Genomic DNA, 19,201 nt, shown 5'->3' with positions numbered 1-19,201 from the left:
CTCCTCCCGCCCCAGTCCCTTCTCCCCTTTCCTTCGGACCTCGCACTTCCCCACCTCGTCCTGTCCCCTCTCTTCAGGCCTCTTTCTCGGGCTGGGCCCCCACCCCCGCCCCGCATCCCCGGGCTGCGGTGCCCCTTCTGGTGGCCGGGCGGGCGCCCGCGCCGCCCGAGAAGTTCCCGCGACTCCCGGCCCGGGACGCGCCGCCGCTCCCGACTCTGCTCGGCAGCCGATGACGTCACCGCGCTTTGCGTCCCTGATTGGCTGCTTGTGGCTTGTGGCGGGAGACTCGGGCCGGTTCGCGTGGCGGGTTCCTTTGTCCCTCCGCCTCTTCAGGCGGCGCCGGGGACGCAGGCCCCGCGGGCTCTGTGCAGCGCTCGTGCGGCGGGTCCAGGGGCCGCCGGCCGGGAAGAGAGGCGGCGACTCGGGCCCTGGGGTTTGTGCCGGGGCGGGCAGGGAGCAGGGTCCGGGAGACCCAGCGGGCAGGGGGCGGGGCAGGAGGAACACGGCGAGCTGCGCACCTGATACAGCAGGTGGCGGCCTCCAGCCCAGCGCGGCCCCGTCTGCACTGGGAGGGGCCCCAGCTGGAAAGTAACAGAGCTCTGGGCTTGGGATCCGGCATTTCACTTCCAGTCTGTGTCCTTCGGCTCGTGTGACCTTGGGCAAATCACTGCATTCTGCGTCCGCGCTGCATTACAGGAATGATAAGACCAGCGGGTGTGTTTCACAGGTTTATTAAAAGGATGAAGAGTGAAAGTATTTCCTGATTATTAAACCTGCTGTTGTGGTGTAGCAGAAAGAATCCTGGCTAAGGAATGAACAGTCTTTCATTTGCTGGCATGGCCCTCACCGAGTGAGTTTTCACCGCTGTGGGCTCCCTTGTCCTCACCTGCAGAGTGGGAGAACCGGACCAGAGGATCTTTCAGATCTCCTTGGGCTCTGACATTATATGGCTGACTGGTGACACTTCGCACCCTCCTGGCAAATCCTCCGCCTCCCGGAGGAAGACCTCACTCGCTTCCTCAGAAGGGATCCCGGGAGAGCCCGCTTTCCAGAGGGGCCTGTCCTCTCCCCACCCCCAGCAACCCAAGTGTCCCGAGGGCAGCAGCCAGTATGTAGGGCTCATCCTTGATGGAGATTCTCTCCCCAGGCTACTGGCAGGAGCAGGATTTGGAGCTGGGAACTCTGGCTCCACTCGGCGAGGCAATCAGCTCCACAGTCTGGAGCAGCCCTGACATGCTGGCCAGTCAAGGTGAGAATCCAGGCCCCTCGTCACGATGTCCCTCGGTTCCCTCCACCACATCCTCACATCATCTCCCACTCATGCTGCCTCTGCCCTCTGTCCCCACTCCCCTCATTACCGCACAGCGCCTTCTCCCCTCCATCTGACATTTTAGCTCTTAGTTCCACACCACCGACCCCTCTCGCGCCTACGCCTCTTCCCTCACTCCAGTACAGAGACCTCTGCATCTCTACACCTTTTTCCAAAAATAAAATGACGCCAGGAGGCGTGTATTACTCAGGATAAACAGGCTCTGGAAGACACAACCGAGGTAGCATTCTTCAAAGGGACCCAGGGAGAACAGGATTACACGTCAAAACTTGGTATACGGCTGGCAGTAAATGAAAGGTCTCCCAGCCCTTTTCGTTCGGATATTTCAGGGATAAATCACGTCCCAGTTTACTCCACCAGCTCCGTTTCTGGCTCACTAATCTTAAAAATCGTAGTTTTAAGATTCAAGTTAGGTGGTTACTTGAGGAGCATTCCAACGGAAAGGCCACTTGCACTGAGAGAGTCAGACCGAGTTCCAGTCCCACCTGGAATCACTGATTCTAGAATGCTCGTAGGCAATCACCCCACCTCCATTGCCTCATTGTCTACATCCGTAAAATGAGGGAATCGGATTCCGTGATCCCGTAAGATCCCCCTCAGTTCTGTTACGATTCCAAACACGAAAACCAGCGGCCAGACTTTGTGCTCCCGTGTGTAGACAGCCCCTCCGGAGTAGGATTCCTGTTGTCAACCCCAGCACAGGCCACCTTGACTCCTCAGGGGCCCCTTCTCTGCGAGCAGCATTCATTATGCATTTCTTGGAAATGGAGCTCCGGTAGCCAAAAAAGAAAGGAATACCAGACAGGGCAGGGGTAAGGTCAGCGCCGTAGGGAACATGGGGATTGTTTAAAGTTACTCAATCAGGGACTGGAGGAAGTAAGTCTCTTGGCCTCCTAGTCAGAGAAGAATGGTGCTGGTTAACTAGGTGAGTGCCACAGAAGAGATGCCACAGAGGCTTGGGAATCAGAGCTGGAAGGCGTTGTTTATTTTAGTTCTGTGGGGGTCACTGCCATGGGGGTCACAGAAAGTCCCGGAGACGAGGGAATCCACCCTGGGAGCAGAATCCACGCCGAGGGGAACACGGAACCACGGTGGGTGGAGGAGGAAGCGAGTGTCACGCGGGGAGGGGGCCGGGCGAAGCCAACTAGAAGGCACATTTGGGAGTCAAATGGCCCATCCATCCGATACCTTATTCGTCCTTTCTGTTGTTGTTCAATTTGACTAGAGAGGGGTGAGAAAGCGTTGCCATCACACGGAAGGGAAAATTTTAATCCTTTACTCTTTAAAATAACACGGGGTGGGGGGTGATTCGGGTTTGTGTGTTGAGAGGCGGGTCGTCCTGACCCTGGAAGAAATGTGAGTTACCGATGCAAGGAAGCTACGGTGGGAGGAGGGGCAAAGTCTGTGCCAAAACGTTTCGGTTCTTCTGTTTTGTTGAATCTTTTTTGTTACTTCTTGCACAGTTTTCTCAGCTCCCTCTTATGTCAACGAATGGGGGACCCGAGGCTGGCTTGGCCCCTCCTCACTTTTAGTTTCGGGGTTATTCGTCCCAAGCACCTCTCCTGTCCTCGCTCTCACCTGCAGCCGGAGGCAGGAAGGGAGAGCCTGGAAGGCAGGTGCGTGTGCGTGCTTTCGAAGTGCCGTCTCTCAGGAAAGAGACGTGCACAGTGCTGTGTGTAGATTTGGGCGCCTCTATTCCTCTAAATGCCGTGGCCCTGTCCGTTCACTCAGCAAACATCCAACAGGTGACTGTTTCTCTGTGGATTGCAAGCAAGAGGAAATAAGGTCTGTCTCCCCTTCCCCGCCACCTCTGTTCCTTCCCCCCCGCCCCACAACAACGCCTTCAGAGAACGCAGACGCCTGGGCCTTGGACGGTCTGGGTTAGAGGAGGTGGTACTGTGGCCCAGAAGTGGGTGGCGGGGCAGGGCTTCCCCACGAGGCTAACCCTCTGGTGCTCCTGCAGATAGCCAGCCCTGGACGTCTGATGAGACAGTGGTGGCTGGTGGCACCGTCGTGCTCAAGTGCCAAGTGAAGGATCATGAGGACTCATCCCTGCAGTGGTCTAACCCGGCCCAGCAGACTCTCTACTTTGGGGAGAAGAGAGGTAGTGTCCCAAGTTTCCTGTCTCCGGGGAAGGCGGGGGGGGGGGAGGGGGAGGGGTACTGTGGGCTGGGGCAGGAGCACCTGCGGTCCAGAGGCTGAGCACCAGGAAAGCACACTGGGCTCTTCAACGGACTCCAGAGAAATCTCGGCATCACAGCTCTGACCTGAGCCGTGCATGGTCCTACAGGGTCCCGGCGTGGCTACACCCCAGAGGAGCCCTAAGATTTAGCTGGTGTCAGAGTTGCCCCCACGGACTTGACGGGGAAGCCCACAAGATCCAAGTCTACTGTTCTGAGCGTCCCTGAGGCCGCTGTCCCCGGCGGCTCAGCAAAGTGGCTGGGACATAAGGGCGGCTCAGTCCCTGGAGCCGTGTCCCCTGCCCTCGACCACACTAGACCCCTTCTCCCCAAGACGCTAGCCTGGGACTGGGAGGTGAGCATGACAGGTGCCAGTGAAAGCCCCGCCCCCTTTCTGCCAATTTCCCCAGCCCTCCGTGACAATCGGATCCAGCTGGTCAGATCTACTCCGCACGAGCTCAGCATCAGCATCAGCAACGTGGCGCTGGCGGACGAGGGCGAGTACACCTGTTCCATCTTCACCATGCCCGTGAGGACCGCCAAGTCCCTCGTCACCGTGCTCGGTGAGGCTCCCCACCCCAGGGGCTCCTCAGCACGCTGCCTGGCAAACCCAGCTCCTAGGTGAGCCCCTGAGGCAGCCAGGGGCCAGGCCAGGTCTCCAAGCATCGGGGAGAAGTTCAGTCCGTGCTTCCTTTGCCACGGAAGGAAATGCAAAGCGCTCTGGGTTCTATCTAGCCCTTTCTCCTCTACTTACTGTTTGCTCTGGGGGAAACCCCTTACCCTCTCTGAGCCTGAATCTCCTAACCTACGACACACAGATGCTAACATCCATTCCACGTGCCTCCCAAGACCGGAGGAGGGAAACGGGGGAAGTGCTTGCTGCGCGTGATTATAATGTCCAAGTAACCGCAGCTGCTTACGTGCTCTTCTCCGGGTCCTATGTTTCCATCTCCTTCTCTCCCCCCTGGAGCTTCCCACCAACTCTTTAGCCACCCAGCCGCGCGGTGGGGTGTCAGGTCACGCATCGCACCTTCCCTACTGGTCCTTAGGGAGGAGGCCAGAGACGAACATGATTTCTCTAGTCTTCTACCCACTCTACACCAAAGCAGGACCCAGGTATCCTGACCCTCAGAGAGGCCATCTCTGCAGGGAGAGCTGAGGTCACCTGAGGGTGCCTCTCCTTCCTATCTTGGCCATCCCCCCCCCTCCCGCTCCATGGCAGGAATCCCACAGAAGCCCATAATCTCTGGCTATAAGTCATCATTACGGGAAAAAGAAACAACCACCCTAAACTGTCAGTCTTCTGGAAGCAAGCCTGCAGCCCAGCTGACCTGGAGGAAAGGTGACCAAGAGCTCCACGGTAAGACCCCCCCTGCTTTGGGGTTCAGGAGGGGGTGGCCGGGCGGGGGAGGAAGAGAGGCGTGCGTGTCTCCGTGTCTGTGTGTGTGCACATCCGCAGGAGGAGAAGGACAGATATTCCGTGCACACTCGTGTGTGTGTATGTGTGTGTTAGGGCTACGTTCTCCCTGTGTGTACATAACCATTTCACAACTCTCTAAGTGTGTCTAAGTTGAGACTCACCATCTGTATGTCTCCCGTGGGGCCCGCGCTGTATCTGTGCGTCAGGGCTCACTCTGCGCCCGTGTGTGCGCGTGTGCGTGTCTGTTCTGCACTCCAGGGGAACCAACCCGCGTCCAGGAAGATCCCAACGGAAAAACCTTCACCGTGAGCAGCTCAGTGACCTTCCAGGTTTCCCGGGACGATGACGGGGCGGACATCGTATGCTCTGTGAACCACGAATCTCTAAAGGGGGCTGACAGATCCACCTCTCAGCGCATCGAGGTTCTATGTATGTTGTGGGCTTGTGGGTGGAACGGGGTCAGGTATGAGCTGGGGGTGGGGAAAGGAAAGCGAGGTGGGCACAGGTAAGTGAGGAGATGACAGCACGAGGTGACAGCACGAGGCCAAGGGCGGGCAAGCTGTCCCGTAAAGGGCCCAAGAGCAAACATGTTAGGCTCTGGGGGCCGCGTGGTCTTAACTAATTCACTCTGCCGTTGCTGCAGGAAAACAGCCGTAAATGGTATGTAAACAAAGTAGCGTGGGTGTGTTCCAATAAAACTTTATTTACAAAAACACGGAGCTGGCAGGATTTGGCCCAAAGGGCAAGTTTACCAAGCCCCGATCTAGGCCAGGCTTATGCGGCCAGATTGTAAACTGTGGTGTACGTGTGACGAGTCAGGAGTCAGAAGATGCAGGTTCTAGTCTGCCCTCCCCCACTTCCAGGTCATGGGGGTTGAGGAAATAGCTTTACCCCGTTGAGCTTGACTCTTTATTTGTAACATGAGAAAATGAACATGGCGGTCACCGAGGCCCCTTCTTAGACCAACATACTGTGATTTCCCAGATTTTCCTGGCGGTCCTTCCCGTCTGCCCCAGCTGTGGTGTTCTTGGGATTCACAGTCACTACCCTGAACCTTTCCACGGGTCCCCATCTCTCTGTGGAATCTGCCTTGAGTACGGACAGGGCACATCCACCCTCACCTCAGGAGATTTGGAACTTTTCCGAGTGGGAGGAACTAAGACGAAAGGAAGTGCAAAAGCAGAAGACAGAGAATTACTCTTGTCCTAACTTACCTAGAGGCGGGCCATCTTCCTAAAATAATTCCAGTGCCTCATCTTTTTTATGGAAGATCCAGGACCGGCATCGGTGCTCTTCAAACTAATTGCTAGACCCATTGCTGAAGCCCATTGCTGAACGTGAGGCAGGTTTGGGGTGACGTCACTTCCGTTGGGCAGACTCGCAAGCTGGAGGCAGCTGGCCCGGATCCCAGCTGTGGTGCCACCAGTGACTGGCTGTGTGTCTTTCACCAAAGCTCGCCACCTCTCAGTGGCTTTTCCCCTTACTTCACGGAATTAACGTGAGGATCGAGGGGAAAATATATGAAAGAACTTTGTAAACTTCTATATCGCTGTGAGGTGCCTCTCTGCTCATTAGTTATGAGCGTGGGGACCCCTGGCCTTGGGGTCGTTTCCCCCAGGCCCTGGTCCCTGTCCAGGGCTCCGAGGGCCCTCCCCTGTCTGAACCCCAAAGACTTCTCTATTAGGTAGCAGGCCATCTGGCACTGACTCCCTCTAGGCCCAACTGCGATCAGCAGTCAGTCAACAAATGCTATACCCCAGGCACTGTGCTAGACTTTCCTGTGGTTGTGGGACCCTGGAACCCCCATTCTCTCATCTGGCCTGGTTCTTTTTGTCCTGTTTGATCTGATGGAAACACGTCCATTAGCTGGGTGTTAAGATTGGCTCTGTCCTCAGGGGAAGCTTGGCCTCTTTATCTGTTGTTCTAAACCGGCATCTGGTTGGCATTGTTCTGTGAGGCCATCTGGACCTAGCATGCTAGCAGCCCGATGGTGCCAGTGGCAGATGCCATTATTCCGTCACAGAGCCCATCTATATCGTGTCAGTGCCTTTTTGCAGCCAAAATATGACCCCTGTCTCTTGTTGTTGCAAAGCTCTTCCTTCACTTTTGGGCTGACCACTAAAAATGATGCTCTGTGTGCAAGTGTCACTCCCGGCTTAAACTCCCGTGCAGAGCAGAGAGGATTGAGCGATTGTGAGCTCAATAAATGACCAAGTTCAAGTTCGCCGGTCTGTCAGAAATGTGGATTACGTCCCATTTATGTGCTGGGCACAGGTGCACCCGTGAACCCTCCTCAGCTCCCTGTTAGGATGCCCCTTCGGGTCCCACCAAGCACAGACCTTCAGAAATCCTACCTCTACGAGTTTGCAGTGCGAATCTCACGCACGTTCAGTAGCGACAGTGGACTTGGCTCGCAAGAGGCAAAGGGCGGAGGCCCCGTCCCTGGTCCCGTAGGCTCCTGAGGGGTAAAGGCTGTCATACACGGCTTGGTGACGGTGCGGTGGCGGCCCTCTCCTGGACGCTGGGACAGTTTTGCCCTGACATCACTTCCTTCTCCACAGACACACCAACGGCGAAGATTAGGCCAGACCCTCCGCATCCCCGCGAGGGCCAGAAGCTGTTGCTTCACTGTGAGGGTCGCGGAAATCCCGTGTAAGAAGATCCACTTTCTTCCTGCCCCTGCCACACCTCTGTACCTCAGACTGTGATCTGCCCTTAGAGTGTCCCCGTCTCCCTCCTACCGTTGCTCCCCTGTCCAGCACCATCCATCCTCTGACTGTTTCTCTTACAAAGCAGCGGAAAAGGTCACCCCCGGCTGTCCCCGAGGTCCCCAGGGGCACCAAGCCACAGCCAGACACAAGTTAGAAAATCTCCTTCATCCTCAAATCGAGCCCTCCCTCCGAGCAGCTCGTGTCTGTGGCTCCTGTAACTCCTTGAGCCTTCGTCAAACTGTCCTTGACTTCCTTTGCCCAGTTATTGTTTTTGTTCCCCTTCTGTCCCCCCGGCCTGCTCTCCCCCTAACACGTGTGATTTCTCTGCCTCCACAGCCCCCAGCAGTACCTGTGGGAGAAGGAAGGCAGTGTGCCCCCGCTAAAGATGACCCAGGAGAGTGCCCTGATCTTCCCCTTCCTCAACAAGAGCGACAGCGGGACCTACGGCTGCACGGCCACCAGCAACATGGGCAGCTACAAGGCCTACTACACGCTCAACGTGAACGGTGAGCCCCGCTCCGTCCACCCCGCACTCTGCCTCTCCATCTCCTGAGAGCGCCCCTCGCCATACATGGGGCCAAGTGAGTGGACAGGAGCCTGCCATGGGAGGGCCTGGGCCTCGGTCTCTGGGTCCACTCTGGAATGTGTAATACGGGACAATCAACACAATAGCGGGCTCTGGTCTGCCTCTGGTTAGCACTGGCGGCCCACATGATGCCGTCATTGCACCCCTGCGCTCCCCCTCCCCGCACCCCTACACCCACTCTGGCAGAGGCCCCAGAGTCTCTCCGGGGCAGCTGTGGGGGTTTCCCTGTCCAGCGGACTGCCTCTCCCGTGACCAGTATGGGAGGCGTGCCGCTGCACTCCTCCCTGCAGACCTTGGCCACAGCAGAGTGGGTCGAGGCAGAACACAGAGATCCGCTTGTACTCGGCTGAGGCACAGGGCATTTCCTCTGACGCCCTGTCTTCCAGAGACGCTAGTGACGCTTCTTCTCTGAAGTTCTCCCCGAAGGTGTGACCACAAAACCCAGCTTCAGGAGGAGTGACAGGCTAGCACAGAGGTCCTTTTACTGGAGAGTTGGCAGAAGTCTGGAAGAACCCAATGGCAGTGGGGTCCCGCCAGGAAACCTCACAAGCCTTTCCTGAGAATAGGGGAGATCCGCTGTCGGGGGAACAGCAGGGACTCCCTTATTGGAAATGCCCGTTAAATCAGCGAGGTGATGGCAGTTGAGGCTCCCATAGATAAGAGACCTGAGACCTTGGGACGAGGATGTTTGTGTAGATGGGGTGATCCTGGCTCCATGGGCAGACCTCAGCATGTGGGAGCTGCCTCCGCACGACAGAGCTCTTGTAGGATGCCAGCAGCAAGGCTGAGGTCCAGTGTTGTCCCCCAGAGCTCCGGCAGCCAACTCTGATGGCACTGGCAGTGAGAGAAAGTTCTGGCGCCCCTGTGGTTGGTCTCCTGCTGGTCCCACCCCCACCAGCGGTCCGTCTGACATGCCTGCTTCGGTGCTGACACCTGGTGGTAGGAGGGGGTCCTGCATTTTCCTCCAGGAGGATCCTAAGCAGTCCTGACGCCACCAGCCTGGAAGGAAGAAATGGACTTCTACCTAGAGACAGGGATCTGAAACTGATGGCCGTGGGAAGCTGTGTTTATCTAAGAGATTCCCACTTCCATAGCCCCTGGAACAATGATCCAGGATTATTATTATTTTTAATGTGGACCGTATCACCTACTGCTTGGGAGAAAGACGGGGGTAACCTCTCTCCTTTTCTTCCGCCTTAACACCCTCACACCCACCCCATCATGTCATGGAGCCCCAAGGCCCATCCTCTCCCTCCCTCCCAAGCAGAGCAGAAAAAAAAAAAAAAAAAAACACCAAAAAGCCAGAGCGTAAATGTTTTCGTTTCAAATTAAGCGTAGACAGGCAAGGGACCAAAAAGCTGCCCAGTCAAGCCTGAGGAGACATGGTAGGAAAGACAAAATACATAAGGAGTCAGCGAGGCCTCAAGACGCAAGCAGAGTCTGTGGGAAAACAGTGGCTCTCCCATGGGTGGAGGAGTTATATCTACGGCTAATGCAATTTTGGACACGTCCCGCCTATGCCCTGGGCCTGGGCACCGTCTCCTCAGATATTTGGGACTTGGACTAAGCTGGTGCTGTCCTTGGCATGCCTGTGGCCCAGGCTGTGCTCTGAGGATCTGTCCCCTGTAAATGCTGCAGTGGAGGGCGGTTTCTCTAATCTGATGGCGGAGACGTGGGCCACCGTGGGAGGAAAGCACTGGGGGCCATCCATGAAGGAAGGTCTCTTTGCCTTTCCCATAAACCTCTGGATGCTGGGATGTGAGGCTGGAGTCCCAGACCTCCCAGATGAGACATGCTGGAGGACTGGGATGTAGCTGGAACCCCAAACTTCTCCGCAAAGAGGGAGCACTGGTCATTACACAGCATCGCCTTCTGTAAGGTGCTACCAGAGTTCCCAGTTCTTGGCTTTGTCCACCAGACAGACCTCCTCGATCTGGTCTCAGGGCAATAGGTGAACGGACTGGGAAGCCCCCCGACAGAAGCCAGGTCTGGACATCAAGCAGTCAGGAGGGGAAGAGGGCATGATGACAGGGAAGGAATACTCTGATACCCGCTGAAAGTCGAAGCAAGAGAGAGAACGAGAAATGATGGAAATGTTAAAGCTACTTGGACCAAAGCCTCGGCGCCACGGACACAATTTAAAGGGTTGAGTGTGAGCAGATTTATCAGCTTATTCGTGAAGACATAATTTGTTTTATAATTACTGCGTTCCAGACAAGGGTACCAAATAAGGCTTATCCCCTCTGCCGTGTGACGCGCTCCATTCTCCTGATGTCGGCCCGTGTCCTGTGCTGTGTACGATACCCATGGCCGGAGAGGCTCTAAGACAAGGGCTCTTCCCAGGTCTGACTGTGTGCGTCCCCTCCCTGCAGACCCCAGCCCAGTGCCCTCGTCGTCCAGCACCTACCACGCCATCATTGGTGGGATCGTGGCTTTCATCGTCTTCCTGCTTCTCATCCTGCTTATCTTCCTGGGCCACTACTTGATCCGGCACAAAGGTCAGAGGCAGCAGGGGGCTGGGGGGCAGGCGGGGAGGCAGCAGGGGGCTGGGGGCAGGCCTTTGGAGACTCAGTGGCCCCTTGGAGTGTGAGAGGAGAAAGGAGGCCGCCAGCCCTGCGATGACTGAGCGCCACCAACCCCGCAGTAGAGCCCGATCCCTCGGTGATCTTCCCACTCAGCCAGCTGCTGCTCCCACGCCGCTCTGCCTCCAGGGTCTCCTGCTTGAAGGCAGAGACCAGCCCGAACTGCCGCTCTGTCCCATCCTGTCCTGCGCTTTCCTGCCTTCTCATCTACCTGTCCTCTGATTCCGGGGCGCCTTGTCCCCACACCATCTCTTCCCGCCTCCCCTTATCCGTGCCCGCAGACCCTCCTCTCAGGCGCTCCCCTCTGCAACTGCTGTAGCCAGCAGCCCAGTGCTTGGGCGGACCCGGATCTCGGCTGCCTGCTGAGGGGCTGAGCTGCAGTTTCCCTGTCCCCATCTAGGGTGTGTGTGTGCACACGCGTGTCCTCACAGGTACACACATACACATGCACACATACACATACAGGTACACGTTCCACATGCAGGTGCACACACACACATACACACAGGTGCACACACACATGCACACAGGATGTGCACACATACATGCTTATGCACACATGTGCACACACACATGCACACGTACACATACAGGTACACGTTCCACATGCAGGTGCACACACACACACAGGTACACACACACATGCACACAGGATGTGCACACACACATGCTTATGCACACATGTGCACACACACACATGCACACATACACATACAGGTACACGTTCCACATGCAGGTGCACACACACACACATATACACAGGTGCACACAGGATGTGCACACATACATGATTATGCACACATGCAGACACACACATACAGGTACACGTTCCACATGCAGATGCACACACACACATACACACAGGTACACACACACATGCACACAGGATGTGCATATATACATGATTATGCACACATGTGCAGACACACACACAGGCACACATACACATACAGGTACACGTTCCACATGCAGGTACACACACACACATATACACACAGGTACACACATACACATGCACACAGGATGTGCACACATACATGATTATGCACACATGCAGACACACACATACAGGTACACGTTCCACATGCTGGTGCACACACACACGTATACACACAGGTACACACATACACATGCACACAGGATGTGCACACATACATGATTATGCACACATGCAGACACACACAGGTACACGTTCCACATGCAGGTGTACACACATGCACACAGGATGTGCACACATACATGCTTATGCACACATGTGCACACACACATGCACACATACACATACAGGTACACAATACACATGCGGGTGCACACACATACACACACATGCACACATACACAGGCACGCACGTGTACATACATGCGTACTCACATACACAGGTGCACGCACGCTTGAGCACACATGTGCAGACATGCGTGCACATGCATACACGCATACACACGTGCACACATATACTCGCGTGCACACGCATGCATGCAGGCACACATACACACGCACCTATACACATGTACACACACATACTCACATGCACACACGCATGTGTACATACGTACACGTGCATGCACTAACACGCACGCTTTTTTGCCTGTATTATAAATGAGATTCTAATTAAGGTTAGCATTCATTAATTCGTGGGGGCGCGGTCAGGTGATGGATGTTGACAGCAAGATGCAAACTGGGTGGGGCGGGGAAGAAGGCTCTAGGAGCAGGTGCGGTGGGTGGGCGAGGCCGGGGCAGGGGGCTTCAGAGGTGTGGAAACTGCCTCTCCCCAGGAACCTACCTGACACACGAGGCCAAAGGCTCGGATGACGCCCCAGATGCAGACACAGCCATCATCAACGCAGAAGGCGGGCAGTCGGGCGGGGATGACAAGAAGGAGTATTTCATCTAGAGGCGCCCAGCCACCTCCTACGCCCCCAGGGGCCCCGCGGGGACTGCCGGGGCCATCGCCAACCTGGACTTGTACAGAGCGACCCCAGGGCCGCCCCTCCCGCTTGCTCCCCGGCCCCCCCACCCCCCTGTACAGAATGTCTGCTTTGGGTGCGGTTTTGTACTCGGTTTGGAATGGGGAGGGAGGAGGGCGGGGGGGAGGGAGGGTTGCCCTCAGCCCTTTCCGTGGCTTCTCTGCGTTTGGGTTATTATTATTTTTATAACAATCCCAAATCAAATCCGTCTCCAGGCTGGAGGGGCAGGGGCCCCGGGGTGAGGAAAGCTAAAGGCCCTGAGTGTTAGGAGGAGGGCGAAGGCGGAGGCGTAAGGACAGGATCTGAGCCGGGCTGGTGGGGGGGGGGGGTGCCCTCTCCAGCCCCGCGTCCTCCACCTGGCTTTCTCCGGGGAGGGGATGGGGAGGTGGTGGGCGGAAGCCGCAGGGGGCCCTCCCTCTGCTGGCCAGCCGCACACCCCGAGCTGGGGACAGGGAACCAGGCGCCGCCCCGTCGCCTCCCCCCTCCTCCACCACCGCGGGAGAGGGGCGAGCGGTGGGGGGGGGGGGTCCCGAGGAGGCGTGACCTGCAGGTGGCAGGCAGCCAGGCAGGGACCCGGGCCTCGCCCCGGGGCGGATGCAGGCCCCCGCGAGGAGGCGTGGGTCCTGGCAGAGGACCTCGCCGAGGCAGAGGAAGGATGGCAGAGACGGCGTGGACCCCTGGGCCCCCTCCACGGCCGGGGAAGCCGGGCCCCTCGGGGGCGGCGCAGAGGAAGGCTGTCCCCTCCCGGCTCCGGCAGCTGTGGGAGCGGCGCCGCTCCGGGCCCCTGGGCCCCTCGCGCTGACCCGAGCCCCGAGCCCTGACTGTCGCTCGGCAACCACTCCTCCGTGGCATCGCTCGGCAACCACTCCTCCCCGGCTTGTGCCGCCTGCACCCCTTCCCGTTCCCTCAGCAGCCAGGCAGACATAACAACAAAAATACTAAAAGGAGCTTCACTGCACTGAGCCGTTTCCTGCCCAGACGAGGGGAGTAATGTGAACTCTGCGGGTGTGTGGTTGTCGTGTCTGTGCTTGTGTCTGTGTGTGTGCACGTGTGTGTGTGTGTGCGTGCGTGCGCGCGCGCGTGAAAGAGAGACAGAGAGAGGGCCCCGGGGCAGGCGGGCAGGTGGGAGGCGGCAGGACGCGCGAAGGAAGGGCTTCGGGGGCAGGGGAGCCCTGGTCGGGCTGTGTCCCTCGCCTGGGCTGCCGCTGCATCCCCGCACGTCCCAGGCCACCCTCGGTGCCCGCCCGTCGCGGAGAGAACAGTCCCAGAATGTGTTTTGCTCGGCTGTCCCATCTCGCCTCTCCCTCAGACACGGAGCACCCAAACCCTGCCTCGATTTCCCTTCTCGGAGCCATGGAGTCAGTGCCACAGCCTTTGCTATGCACACGCCTCAGGCCTGTCCCCGGCACTGACCCTGGAATGGCCACGGTCACTTCTCTCCCCGCCCCGTGCGTAGTGGCTACCCTGCTCAGCGGGCGCTGGGGCTGAAGCCCGTCTCCTTCCCATCTCCACCCCTGCCTTCGATTTTCTGTCTTCCTCTGTTGCCGTGGAGATGAGGTTGCGCGCCCTCCCTGTCCTGCTGGGGGCGCCCTGCCTCCGAGCCAGAGCCCCTTGGCCCCGCTCCCCGCTCCAGCACGTCCTCCCTGAGGCCTGCCCACACCCCCCTCAGTTCAGGTAATGCCCTCGCGAATCTTCCAGCCGCTGGTCAGGGCCCTCGGGCACCACAGGCACCCCCGCCTGAGCCGGGGCGCCCCCGACCTCACAGCAGCAAGGCGGCCCAGGGCCCCAGGCCCGTGGGCTCCCTGTCTCCCAGCACCCGCTTTTGGGAAAATGACCTTTCCTCTTTGAGCTGAACCACTCTGTCCATATTACACAGAAGCCATATTTGTACGGGGGGGCGGGGGGAGGGGCCGTCGTGCTGTGTGTGTCTGTCTGTGGGGTGGGGGGACGGGAGCAGGGAGGGGACCGTGTATCTTTATAATCTTTCTAACTCTCCTGTGCTGATCTCAGAGGGGCCACCCTCAATATATCTGGATTATCCGTGTCGTCCGGCTGCCTCCTTCTTCCTGCCCTTGCCCCCGTGGGGATGTGTGCGTGTAAGGGCTTCTGCCGGTGTCCCCTGCACCTGCCGGGCCGCTCGCCCGAGGGCATCTCTGATGGAAACAACAGAACTCTCCAAGGGAGAGAAGGGTGTTCGCCCCCCTTGGGCTGGGTCCGTGCCTTCCAGAGTGTGCGGGGTGGGGCCCTGGACTGCTCCCCGCTGCCCTCTGCCCGGCGGTGCTGGAGGAGATGGAATCAGAGGCACCGTCAACCCCACTGCAGGAGAGACCCCCCCCCAGCCCCCGCCAGAGCCACTGTCCAACCCCCTCACGTTGAACCTGAACTGAGCTGGCACCCTGGGGGGAATGGGGACCAGCTGTGTGAGGGACCCCCCACCGTGTGTCTTTGCTTCCCCCCCTCTGGCCGCACGCACCCCAATATAGATGAGAAAGAGCTACCTGGTGAAACTGAGTGAAAACATCCCATGCTTTCTTGGAATGAAATAGTGTCACCTAACGGGCCCCTATCTCACCCTTCTGACTCCGATGCTCCGTGACTCCCCCCTCCCAACGTCCGGGCCCGTCCCCACCCAAGAGAGAGTAAAATGCAGGGGTGGGGAACGAAACAGCAGAGACCGTGAGAAGCGGCGGAGGGGAAGGGGCAGCGGAAGAACAGAGGCGTTGGCTCAGGGGGACGCGTCCGCAGAGCGAATGCTTTCCCTCTGCCAGCCCGAGAGCCGTCGAAGCCCCCAGCCCTGCGAGGAACTTCACATTTGGTAGGACGCCAGCCCGGTGTAGCAGCTCCAGAGGCGTGACGGCCCCCCACAGAAGTATGAACAGAGATTACCCCATAGGCAGCATTTTAAAATCTGCCGTCCCATCCTCCCCCAGGGGCTGCTCTGACTCGTCACACTGTGTGTGGTGCTTGCATGGAGAATGCATTCACCGCGCCCACAGGTGGCCAGACACCCAGTCGCTCCCCGAAGCAGCTTCATTGTGCAGCCTGGGCAACTGCCCCCCAGCCCTTCCCCTACTCACACCGGACCGGCCAGGCGCCTGCCTGACACCCAGCACTCAGATCCGTGCGCGCGGCACACGGCACGCAGCCACCCACACAGACAGGTGCACGGGCCCCTCAGGCTGCGAGCGCCCCCAGGATCCAACCCCAGGCCCCACTGACACGCCCCCCCCCAAACATGTCGCCCTGGATCCAGTTCAAGGGGATGGAGCAGCAGCGAGAGTCATCGACTGTCCTTTCCCTCCACTTTCCCAGCACGCCTCTTATCTCTGTCTTGCGCGTAACCCCTGGCCCTCTCTTCCTTCCTTGTGCCTGAAGGATCCGTCCTGGCTGGAAAGCCCCCTGGCTTCTCAACCTCCCTTTCCACCTGTGGGAAAATACCCACTATCTGGTCGCCACCTTTTTCCTTTCCCGAGTGCAGGTCCCACTGGCGGAATCCAACCTCAAAACAGGAAGCCCTGGGCTGGTGCCCCCCGCGGGCCTGAGGCCGAGACAGGCAATGGGCGTGGGGCAAAGGCTTCCTGACTTTCCCGCTCCCCCCCGCCGCCTGGCCCATGGCCCTGCCCAGAACTGATGGCCTTCATTAGTCCCTGGCACTTATCTTGGAGCCACAGTCACCGACAGGACGTCCCCGGCCCTTGCCTCTGCCTGCTCTGAGCTCAGCGGCACCATGGGGAACTGTCTGCAGCACCGGGTGAGTGTGGGGCCAGGCCCGCGGCCCCCCACCTCTTGGCCCATCGTCTTTCTGTCTGCCCCTCGGTGGTCTTCATACGCCTTTCCTTCTCTCCTCGTCTCTCACCCTCCCTCTTCTTCCTTCTTCTCCCTCCCACTCTGGTCTCCTGGGCCCCCCCCCCACCATCATCGTCCTCACTTCCAGCCGGGTCCCGGGCGCCCCGGCCCTGACGTCGTCCGACTCTTACGGTGCTCTCCGGTCCCCTCCCCTGCCCCTCCCTCCCAGGCTCCGGGGCTCCCTGTGCCGGCCTCTCCCACTGTCCCCCCTGCTTCCACTCCACCTGTCCCCCTCTCCCTGCCCTCATTCCCCCGGACTCTTCAGTGGGGTAAGCCGATGATCTGATTGTCCCCTTGGGGGATGCCCTCCAGGTGGCGGATGAGGACGCTACGAAGTTCACCTTGGGAGAAGATATTTGGGATGAGTTTAATGACTCCTACGACATGAACTACAACTACAGCATTGTGGAAGCCGCCGCCCCCTGCCGCTCCTGCCCCCTGCTCGACGACTCCTCTCTGCCCTTCTTCGTCCTCGCCAGCGTCCTGGGCATCCTTGCGGGGGGAGCCGTGCTCTTTGCGCTTCTCAGGCCTCTCTTCCGCTGGCGGGTCTGCCCTGAGCGGCCGGTCCTCGTACAGCTGGCCGTGGGCAGCACCCTCTTCAGTATCGTGGTGCCCATCCTGGCCCCGGGGCTCAACGGGGTGCAGAGCACGGCCCTGTGCCGCCTGGCACACTTGCTCTGGTACGGCTCAGCCTTTGCCCAGGCTCTGCTGATTGGGTGCCACGCCTGCCTGGGCCCCAAACTGGATGTGGGCCACGTCGCGGGCATCACCCTGTGGCTCACTGTGGGACTCTGGGGAGCGGCTCTTCTCCTGGGGCTGCCCGTCACGCTGGCCAGTGACACCTCCCGTGGACTCTGCTCCCTGAGCTTCAACAAGAGCCCCAGGTTTCTGCCGCTTTTGCACGTGGTGGCCAGTCTTACCGCCTTCACCTTGTTGCCACTGGGCTTGTTAGGTACCAAGGCGCTGACGAAAGCGTGGGGCAGGTGGCCAGGTCCCTGCGTTAGTGTCCTGTGGGTCTGGTTTGTTTTCTGGTGGCCTCACGGGGTGGCTCTGGGCTTGGACTTTCTTGTGAGGTCCAAGTCCTTGGTACTGCCGACGTGTCTGGCCCAGCAGGCTCTGGACCTGCTCCTGCACCTGGCAGAGGCCCTGGCGATACTCCACGGTGTGGCCACGCCCCTGCTCCTGGCCCTGTTCTACCACCAGACCACCCGCACGCCCCTGCCCTCCCTGCCTCTCTCGGTAAGACGGCCTTCTCATCTGGACCCCCCGGGAGGCAAGTCCCAGCTCCCTTCGCACCTGTCAACCTGAATTAAAGTCTACGCTACTTTTACCGAGCTGCTGGTTTCTCGTTTTATCCGGGGACGCAGAGGAGAGGAAGGAGAATGGAGAGGGAGAGGGAGAGAGGGAGGGATTTCACACCAGACTTCCCGGCCAGCGTCTGTTTCTCTAGCTGGCCTGGGGAGAAAGTGTACAAACACCCTCAGGGCGCACAGATGTTCTCTCTAGAGGCTACTGCTATCTCAAAGGCAAGGAGAAGAGGCACCAGAGAATGAGGGGAGCCGCTACCCCTGAAAAAACTCGAAGAGATGGCTTAGCAGATGAGGAAGGAAGAGAAACTGTTGCGGAAGAGCAGGGATAGAGACCATAGGCCCCGGAGAGAGAAAAACGGAGAAGAGTGAAAGCGAGCCAAGAACGTGACTCCCCACCCTGGCTGGCTCGTCCCGCCTTCCTCTCCGCCTTCTATCCGACACCTGTTGGCTCTGCTTAGAGATCAGGGTGGTGGGCAAGGAGGAGAGAAGCATCCTGGGGGACCTCACTTAGTCCGGGAACATTCATTCGAGAGAATTCCCAAAGCCACTTCCCAGGAATCATCTCTCTGAAGTTTGTTTCTCGGCAGGACCCTAATCCCCGTGCGAGTGCGTGCGTGCGTGCGTGCGTGTGCTCACGTGGGTGTGCATCTGTCTCTATCTGTAGGGACCCATCCATGCTGGGTGCAGGCATGAGCTACCACTCGTCCGCGTGCGGCTCGCCTGCCCATCAGTGTCCGCACCACCCACACCTGTGTGCCAGCTCTGACCTCTCTCAGACCCTTCCTTCCACTTTGTCCCCCTCTCCGTCCTGGTTTTCAGGACGTGGAATCAGGATTTATGACTCAGTCCTTGCCCAAATGAGTTTTCTTTCCCCCGGCTTCTGTGCTGAGTCTTTTCTGTGTGGGATGCGTAGCGGGAACGAAACATCAAGAAGTCCAGAAGGTTGAGACACTTCAAAGGGAGGGGCCTGATCTGACTCATCTTCTGCTGAGAACCCCCCAAATTTCCCTTTCAAACCCCGGCTCCTGAAATGAACCTTTCTCGTCCCACAAATCTTTCCCTCCACCTTCTACACCACACCCCGGTGCCCTGGGAGCCTCTTCCCCAGATACCACCTCCCCCCCCCCCCCCCGGCTGCATGATCCTGACCCTGGGGGCTTTTTCCTCCAAGTTTGGGCCATGGTCGGAAGCCACTGGATAAGCAGAACAACTTCTGCCACCAACAAATTCACCCTCTACCCAAGATGCCACACACAGAAACGAGTTTCTCC

General features: G+C 58.5%; 2 protein-coding genes across 2 annotated transcripts; both read left to right on the top strand.

The window, feature by feature from the left end:
• Nucleotides 1-229: 229 nt before the first annotated feature.
• On the top strand, nt 230-12,862 carry CADM3 (cell adhesion molecule 3). Its single transcript, XM_047092619.1, has 10 exons — nt 230-437; nt 1,148-1,249; nt 3,294-3,434; nt 3,921-4,073; nt 4,733-4,870; nt 5,189-5,359; nt 7,492-7,582; nt 7,978-8,147; nt 10,600-10,725; nt 12,583-12,862. Exons 1-10 carry the CDS (start codon nt 230-232, stop codon nt 12,699-12,701), a joined length of 1,419 nt encoding a protein of 472 aa, XP_046948575.1. The 3' UTR covers nt 12,702-12,862.
• A 3,592-nt stretch (nt 12,863-16,454) lies between these two features.
• On the top strand, nt 16,455-17,950 carry ACKR1 (atypical chemokine receptor 1 (Duffy blood group)). Its single transcript, XM_047092971.1, has 2 exons — nt 16,455-16,525; nt 16,933-17,950. Exons 1-2 carry the CDS (start codon nt 16,502-16,504, stop codon nt 17,926-17,928), a joined length of 1,020 nt encoding a protein of 339 aa, XP_046948927.1. The 5' UTR covers nt 16,455-16,501; the 3' UTR covers nt 17,929-17,950.
• Nucleotides 17,951-19,201: the final 1,251 nt, after the last annotated feature.

The sequence above is a fragment of the Lynx rufus genome, unplaced genomic scaffold (genome assembly GCF_022079265.1).
Source record: "Lynx rufus isolate CCGP_SWC_20201006 ecotype Redwood Valley unplaced genomic scaffold, mLynRuf1.p SCAF_31, whole genome shotgun sequence".
In the NCBI taxonomy this organism is placed as follows: Eukaryota; Metazoa; Chordata; class Mammalia; order Carnivora; family Felidae; genus Lynx; species Lynx rufus.
The sequence above is the reverse complement of the archived record's forward strand: the minus strand, read 5'-3'. Positions and strand labels throughout refer to the sequence as shown.

Excerpts from the sequence above, each read along its gene's own strand:
- CADM3 (XM_047092619.1), top strand. The coding sequence starts at position 230 with ATGACGTCACCGCGCTTTGCGTCCCTGATTGGCTGCTTGTGGCTTGTG. Across the intron at positions 1,250-3,293 it reads TGACATGCTGGCCAGTCAAG|ATAGCCAGCCCTGGACGTCT; the intron begins GTGAGAATCCAG and ends GTGCTCCTGCAG. Across the intron at positions 4,074-4,732 it reads GTCCCTCGTCACCGTGCTCG|GAATCCCACAGAAGCCCATA; the intron begins GTGAGGCTCCCC and ends GCTCCATGGCAG.
- ACKR1 (XM_047092971.1), top strand. The coding sequence starts at position 16,502 with ATGGGGAACTGTCTGCAGCACCGG. Across the intron at positions 16,526-16,932 it reads GGAACTGTCTGCAGCACCGG|GTGGCGGATGAGGACGCTAC; the intron begins GTGAGTGTGGGG and ends GATGCCCTCCAG.